Source organism: Rhagoletis pomonella, unplaced genomic scaffold (assembly GCF_013731165.1).
Source record: "Rhagoletis pomonella isolate Grant_MI unplaced genomic scaffold, Rhpom_1.0 Rhpom_scaffold_00006, whole genome shotgun sequence".
NCBI lineage: Eukaryota > Metazoa > Arthropoda > Insecta > Diptera > Tephritidae > Rhagoletis > Rhagoletis pomonella.
Genome location: NW_023458560.1, coordinates 11557682 through 11565572, shown reverse-complemented (window position 1 = coordinate 11565572; position 7891 = coordinate 11557682). Strand labels below are relative to the sequence as shown.

General features: G+C 49.7%; 1 protein-coding gene across 1 annotated transcript in view; it reads right to left on the bottom strand.

The window, feature by feature from the left end:
• Positions 1-7891, bottom strand: part of LOC118740406 (protein split ends) — a gene marked incomplete in the record, with an annotated part of 189286 nt that overhangs the window by 18063 nt on the left and 163332 nt on the right. Inside the window, 2 exon segments of the mRNA XM_036471928.1 lie at positions 1493-1599; positions 1684-7891. Of these exon segments, the coding sequence (XP_036327821.1) occupies positions 1493-1599; positions 1684-7891 (6315 nt within the window).

Below are 7891 nucleotides of genomic sequence, written 5' to 3'. Positions count from 1 at the left end.
CTAGTTTGGAAATTTTTGCCATTTTCGTTTGTCTTGTTGTCCACCATACTGCTTTCCGTTTGAATTTTTCCCGTTATTTTGTCAAATGTGCCTCATGGCACGGGCATACCTTGCAAAGGTATTAGCGTCCCGATATATATTTGTCATGGATTTTTTGTTACATTTTTTAATGTCTGATGTCTGTCTATTTGTCTCTCCGTCCGTCTCTGAGTACCGTTTGTTGTCCATTTTTGCACTTTTCATCGCTCTTTTTCTATTATAAAATTGTTTTTTTTCCTCATTTGTCTACTCTGACGCTGAAGCGCCCTCCATTTTGTTCGTACCAAGACGTCCAATCAACCAAAATTTTGCTTATATTAATATTGAAAAAGATCTATGAGAAAATCACCCTTTATAGCTGATTTACTAATGAAGCTCTTCACAATAGCGATTACACTTTGTAGTGTATTGATTTAATTAATTATATCTACATAAATTACACACACAAATTGACAAAAAATATTAACACAATGCGCCCAGCGGAATGTAAGCGGGCTGCAGATGCAGTGACAACCTTGCGGAATAACCGTTAGCCAGCAAAGTGGGTAGGTGACGAGACGATTATGGGCAGGTGATCCGATGCTAACGACAACATGCCATGTTATCCGGTTTTAGCAGACCAGCGCTAACTATTGTTATATCGAGCGATCTGCTACAGCTAACCATAATCCTGGTAGGGGCGTCGTCGTACATTGTGCAGAATACCAAATCGTTTATCTGCTTAGCCAAGTTTATTGCCCTACGGTTGATTGATTGGCTTGATTGCCATAAATCGGTTGTCTCCTCTATCTTGCTCGACATGTTCTGGAGTCCGAGTTAGAGTTATGTTTCTGGGGTGAGCTCCGATGAGCAGGACCCGCGCATGTTGTGGGAAGCCGTGGACGCAGTGGTTGCGCCTTGGCTTCAGCAACATGCACCCCCAAAAGATGTGACACACTCTCTACGACCTGAGCTGGTTTTTAGGGGACTCCATCCGTTGCTAGAACTGCACCTAACCGAAGAGGTGTTCTGGTGGTCTACTTTGACTCAATGCTAAACTGGAGGGAAAAGATGCGGAGCAACTCTGCTGCAAAGTGTTGCTCTATGGACGAACAACGATTAAGTGATTTCACTTATCTATCGGCGATCTAACGCCGAAACAACAGCAAGGGGTCGGGTAAAACCTGAGTCATCCCAGTACGTAAAAAATGCTAATACTTTGTACTTTATAACGTTTTTTTGACGGAACAGGCACAAAGCAAGTTCGTGTGCAGAAAACAGTACTCATTGTACATGCCGTCCACTGTACTGTTACAACGGTTAATACCAAAACCCTACCGAAACCAGAGATGTCTCATAATCATAAAAAAATAATAATCCTCCTGTTAGCTAAGAACTAACTAAAGAGTCAGAACGCCTCATATGGACAAATGTGAATATTTAAAATAATGTAATCGTTCGCTTTTAAACTTACCATATTTGGCTCAAATGGCGGCATCGGCATACCAGTGGGCAGCAGAAGTGGTGCAATGCGCGACTGACCCTGTGGACTTAAAGTTGGAACGCTGGTGCGTATGTTGCCTACAAAAATAGACAAAAAGTATAAAGCACGCAGTCGAAGCAGAATACTTTCAAGGCTCATTCTTGTGCGACAATACAACATACCTGATACGCCACTATTACTGTGTGGATGCTGTGCCGCGGGCTGTTTAAGCGCCGTCGGTGGAGGACTTGCCACACTGCCCGGCAATAATTGTACACCTTGTGATTGTATCGTATGCATGCCAGCGATTGTGGGTTTAGCGCCACTAGCAATTGGCAAGGCGCCAGCTTGCAAGGGCGGCGAAGGCGTCATCTGCTGGTGGTGGACTTGTTGCCCTTGCAGATGCGTCGGTGGTTTGGCTTGCAGTAGCATTTGTGGGTGTTGTAGACCCATAATGCCACCTGGTTGTATTACTAGGGACGATGTTTGTTGTTGCTGTTGTTGAGCTTGTGGTTGCAGCTGTTGCTGTGGCATTTTATTGTGACCTTGGTGATGGACAGCCGTCACACCATGTGGCAGTTGAGTGTGTACACTTTGCTTCTGCTGCTGCTGTTGGCTTACCATGGAGACACTGACCGGCGGTTGCAGCACAGTTTGCTGTTGCTGTTGTTGCTGTTGTTGTTGTTGTTGTTGTTGTTGTTGTTGTTGTTGTTGTTGTTGTTGTTGTTGCTGATGCTGCTGCTGGTGCTGCTTAATCAGCTGACTTTGCTGCTGTGGCGTTAGCACTGTTATCTGTGGCTGTTGCTGATGCTGCTGTTGAGCCATTGACGGCACATATGCTCCAGTATGCTGCGGCGTTTTTCCTGCCTGTAGGTGCTGCGGTGGTGCTGCTATGTCTCCAATCTGCGCGCCAACCGGTGCCTTCGAGCTAACCACTTGTACTGACTGCTGACCAGCGATTGCCTGTCCTTGCTTGATGACGAGCGTCTGTTGTGCCGGCTGATGCTGGGACGCATGTGTCTGCATGTGAGGTGAGTTTATATGTGCTACCTGCTGAGCGTTCGGTGGTGGTATGTTCACCAACAGCTGTTGTGGCGGTGGATGCTGCTGCAGTGTGTGGCGCGCGGTAATGACATTGGACGCAATAACGTGATTTGTGTTGGAAACAACAATATGTTTCGCCTGTTGCTGTTGCTGATGCACAAGCTGCTGGGCTTGTGACACCAGATGATGCGGTTGCTGTGTTTGTTGTTGCTGGTGGTGGTGTAGCGTCTTCTGGCTGTTAAGCACGTGCGCTTTCAGAGTGGGCGGACGTACATTTGATGGCTGCGCGTGCATTACCACTGGACTCTGTTGCACCACAATGGATTGCTTGCTGCCAGCTGTTACCGCCGGCGTTATTGTCGTTTGCGGCTGCACAATTTGTTGTTTTATGATAACGGGCGTCGTCGTGGTCTTAACAACGACACTAACAGCTGATTTGTTCAGCAACGAAATGGGAGTGCCCAGTGGCTTCGAAGAAAGCTCCACCCCCTGTATTGGTTTTACGGCTGCAGAAGGTGCAGCCGCAGAAGGTGGAGCCGCATTTGAGGCCGTTGGCACAACCATGTGTGGTGCCTGAGGGTTTATTATATTAGTTGCAGTTTTACTTATGAGGGGAGTCGAGCCGCGAATGTCCTGCGATTTTGCCACATTCTCTGCCGTTGCCGCTGCTATGGCCGCCTGCACCATCTTCTTCGCATCCAAAGGCGTCTTGTGCATAGTGGCCAGGGTGGCTGCAGCTGTGGCAACTACCGCTGCCGGGTTGGCCTCCTTACCCTGTTGATTATTACCGCTGATTATACCAGTGACTGGGTCGATTAGTGCTTTATTCACTATGTCCACCTTCTTTTGCGTTGCAAGAGCAGTGGACTGACGAGCTGGTACGTCAGCGCTTGGCAATGACGCTATAGGTGGATTATTGCTCTCTTCATGAGTACTGTTAGGGCTATTGCTGCTGCCAACGAACGAATCTATTTCGGCTGCAGCAAGCGCCTTCTTTTTCGGGTGCTGTGGCACGGCATGATGAGTTGGCATCGACATTGGTTGCGTTTGTGGTTCAGTATACGTTGAGGGCTGAGCTGAAGTCTCTGCGGGTAACTGGTGTGGTTGTTGCGTCACCAATTCTTCCGTTCCCATAACCGCTTTTGTAGTTGCTGTTGCTGCAACGGCAACGGTGTTCGATACGCTGCATGCAGCATTCGCTGCCTTGGCGGCCGATAGTTCTTGTTCGAGTGCCGTTGTGGGAACTGTTAATGTGCGTTGTTCCTGCTTATGCTGTTCATCCGTGTCGCTTGAGAGGTCGAGAGAGATGCCGATGGCTTCGACGCTTCCTTTGCGATCTTTCGAACGCCGCGGCCGTCCTACCGCCGGAGATGATGGTGTGTGCGTGGGTGTCTCCCCGCCAGCGGGCTTTTTCGGATTTACGCTGGTGCTTGCATTGCGCCCCGACCGTCTGGGTGGTGTTTGCGCACCCTTCGGGAACATTGCATTGGTGTTAATACCTGTTGCAGCTGCTGCTGGTGCATTATTGCGGACCACATCTTCAATGATATCGTCGATTGTGCAACGGTCCTTTTCCTGCAGACGCCGCGATTTTCTGGTATTTGCGCCAGCGGCAGTGGTAATCATTTCCGCTACGTTCATGGTGGCATGCGGCGCGGTAGGCAGCACCTGATCCAATTTTTGTGGTGTTGATGCTGCCGCAGTCGTGAGTGCTACAACAGCTGCAGGAGTTGCCTGAACTGCATCCATGATTGGCATGTCCGGTAGCTGCCCTGGTGGCGTTGTGGCTGACGGTGCGGTTGCGGGTGATGGTGCTTGGATATCGCATTTGTTGACTTCAATTGGAACGGGCTGAACGGCAGGCTGTGGGTTGTTAGAGAATGCTTGTTGCTGGGGCATTGGCGCCGTGTGCGGTGTAGAGTTAGACGCTTCTTCTGCAACAGGAGCGTTTGGCTTTTCACTAGCTTTCACGCTTGGTGCTGCTTGACCAGGTTTAATGGTTAAAATCAAACGTGGTCGCACATCGCTGCCACTTGAAGAACCCGTACTTGGTGCAGTGGCTTGCGCAGTCTTCGATTCTTCGCCAGAATCGTCATGAAACTCATACACATCTGAGCCCCCTGTCGCAGTTGTTGCACTCCTCAGGGTGACAGCCTGATTTCGCGACTTCTTCTCAACACCCGTCGTGTCTATAGCTTCCGGAACTACTTGCATTTTGTTCGGATGTTGCTGTTGTAAAGCTTGCTGCTGTTGCTGCTGCTGAGCCAAAAGATTTCGCGGCGGGCGACCTTTGCGTCCGCGCATCGCCGGCGTTGCCGTTGCTGGTTTTCGTAAACGGGTTTGCACGCCGCTGGCCTCCTGCGGAGGTACTACCAGTTGTGATGGTGGGGCATTCGCGATACCGGCAGCTTGCTTCTTTCCGCCCCGCGGCTGACGGCCGCGCTTTGCAGTAACACCACGTGCACTTGCAGTGGGCCGCCCGAAGCCAAGACCTCCGGGGGTGAGAGTGGTTGCAATAGACCCTTCCAGCATGTTCATTCCCTGCTTTGTCTCGGTTTCGTCTTCGGTTTCATGATCAGTGCTGCTTGCTGTTGCATTTGTCGAATCTGGTCCATTGTGTGCCGATTGTTTGTTGGCAGCACTCTCATTTACTGCGGAGGACGACGATGATTTAACCGCAACCGCAATATTTGCAGGTGATACTGATGCCGGTACTTCACCTTTCGAAGTAGCAGCGTCTTTCGCGATTGAATGCGTCGACAATTTTTTTATTGTTGCAGACATGTAAGTAGGTGATTTCTCGCTATCAGTCTCGGGTCGTTGCCCAATTTTGGACAAGTTTTGGTCGTGTTTCTGAACTGGCGTATCGGCTTTCTTTATAACCGAATCCAGTGTCTTTACTACGCCCTTTGAGACTGTAACTTCTTCAGCGTTGATCACAGGCATTGAAGAATCACTCTTTTGCTGAGCCATCGTTATCAAAGCTTCTTTCTCCACTGCTGCTGAGTTGCTTTCAGCGCTGCAGATCACAGAAACACTTTCCGCATGCTTTTGAGTTGCCATCTCATGAGCCATAGTTGGCGCTGGTTTTTGCGACTGTTTAATAAGTTCTACTGTTTCGCCATGCTTTGGTGTGGGCGGTTTGTTATCAACGCCAGAAACAGTAGGAGTGGGCGCTTCTGGGGTAATTAGCTGTGTTGTTGTTGCACCTACTGCAAGTGTCATTTGCTTTGTTACATCCGAGGAACTCAAATCGGACACCTGTGGATTGCTAGCCGTTGGTGGGTTTTGCTGCTGCTGTTGTGACTCCTTCAAGCTTGCCGTAGATTGCATTTTAGGCATGAACTGCATGCCAGCGGCTGTGGTTTGACTCGTCGACGTCTGTTGTTGCTGTTTTAACAGCTGCGTAGATGCAGGTGTGGGCGAATGGATTCCGGTGGCCATTTGCTCCTGTTTCTGTGTCATCTGAGCAGAGCATTGTATTACGTTCTGTGAGCCACTACCAGCCGCAGGGGACTGTTGGGACCGTAATGTCACCAAATTTTGGTGTCCAGTTGCCTTTGTCGTACTTGTGGGGCTTATAGCAGGACGACTCGATGACATTTGTTGTTGCTGTTGCTGGTGATGTTGTTGTGTTTGCTGCTGCTGTTGCTGTTGGTGGGGCAGTTGTGGCTGGGGTTGAATCAATGGCTGTAACTCTTGTGTGTTTTGCAGTGTCGGCAACACGCGTTGTCTTTGTTGTTGACCCAAATGTTGTTGTTGTTGTTGTTGTTTCTGCTGCTGTTGTTGTTGTTGTTTCTGCTGCTGTTGTTGTTGTTGTGCGTGCTGTGTTGATATCATTGCCAGTTGCTTGTTGTGTTGTTGTTGCTGCTGCTGGTGTTGCAATTTTTGTATTTGCAGCAGTTGCTGCTGTTGTTGATGTTGTTGTTGTTGCTGCTGTTGCAAAATTTGTTGCTGCATTTGCTGATGATGCTGTTGGCGTTGTTGTTGCTGCTGCTGCTGTATTTGCTGTCGTTGCTGTTGCAACAAATGCTGCTGCTGCACATATTGCGGTTGCTGGTGCTGATATGGCGCCATCTTTTGCATTGTAGGCATCTGAATTATCTGCGGGGAATGCCGCTGCTGTTGGTGCGAACCCATTTGCAAGCTCTGTGTTTGGAGTTGATGCTGTTGTTGAGCAACCGCTGTTTGCTGATGGCTTGCCATATAAACGCCTTTCGCGGAGATTTGAGCAGCGGACAACGGTGGCGACATTGTGGACTGCTGCGCCTGTTGTGGCGCCACACTCACTACTTTACTGATGATGGTCGGTAGCGCGGGCATTGGTGGCATTTTCTGCACAGTTAGCGGCAGCATTCCAATTACTTTACCAGTGCTTTGGTCTAACACTGTTCTAGCAGCGGACTGTTGCGGCGATTGACTCAGAGCATTTGGCATTTTCAAAGGGCCAGTACTTGGCGAACAGCTGCCATTTTTCGTATTGCCAGCTTCCGCAGGGGCGCTATCCATGTTGTGCAATTGGTGTGGCGAATGATAGGCGTTGCCACCGCTGCCAACTGAGCTTGTAGGCTGTTGAGTCGCAATGCCAGGAGCTGTGGGTACATTGACCAACGGCGAATTTGCGTTTGGCGGGCTCATTTGGCTATGCTGCTGTGGTTGTGAAGGCAATTGCGACGTCCGTTGGCTCCCAACATGTAGCAGCAACTGTTGTTGTTGTTGTTGCGTCATTTGTGTTGGCGAGGTTGATGCCACTGTCATGCTGGAAGGACTCAGTTGTCTTGTTGGGGTGCTGCCTCTGGGCGAGGGCGAGGGCGAATGCTTGTTTGGGCTATGTGGCGAGGGCGCGCGCACATTGAGTGTATAAGCGGTCATTGGGTGTCCAGGGATTTGTGGTGATTGTTGCTTCTGTTGGGCCTTAGGCGAGAGCAGAACTTGATGATCACCAGCGGAGCCACTTCTAGGCGATATCAACAACTGTGGTATGGCGAAATGTGTTGGCGACTCCGGTATGCTAATGGTGGGAGGCGCTGTTAGGGCGCTCGACAATGCACTCACGACGAAAGATCTTGTCTCTGGCTGAGCGGTTGCTGCTGGAGAAAGCAATGAGGTGATCTTGAGAGTCTTTGGCGACTGCGCAGTGGTAGTGGTGTCGGTGGACTTTGCTGTTGCGCTTGAACTTGAAATTGGAATTGGCTTGTTATTGGCAAAAGGGTTTGATGTGGTCATCATCTGACTGTCGTGAGCTGCGTCCGAGTTCTTTGTTGAAATCGGATCCAGGCTGATCATAGACGGCAGCACCGACTTCACTGGCTGTACTGTGGGTTGTTCCAAGTTACTTATCGTTGG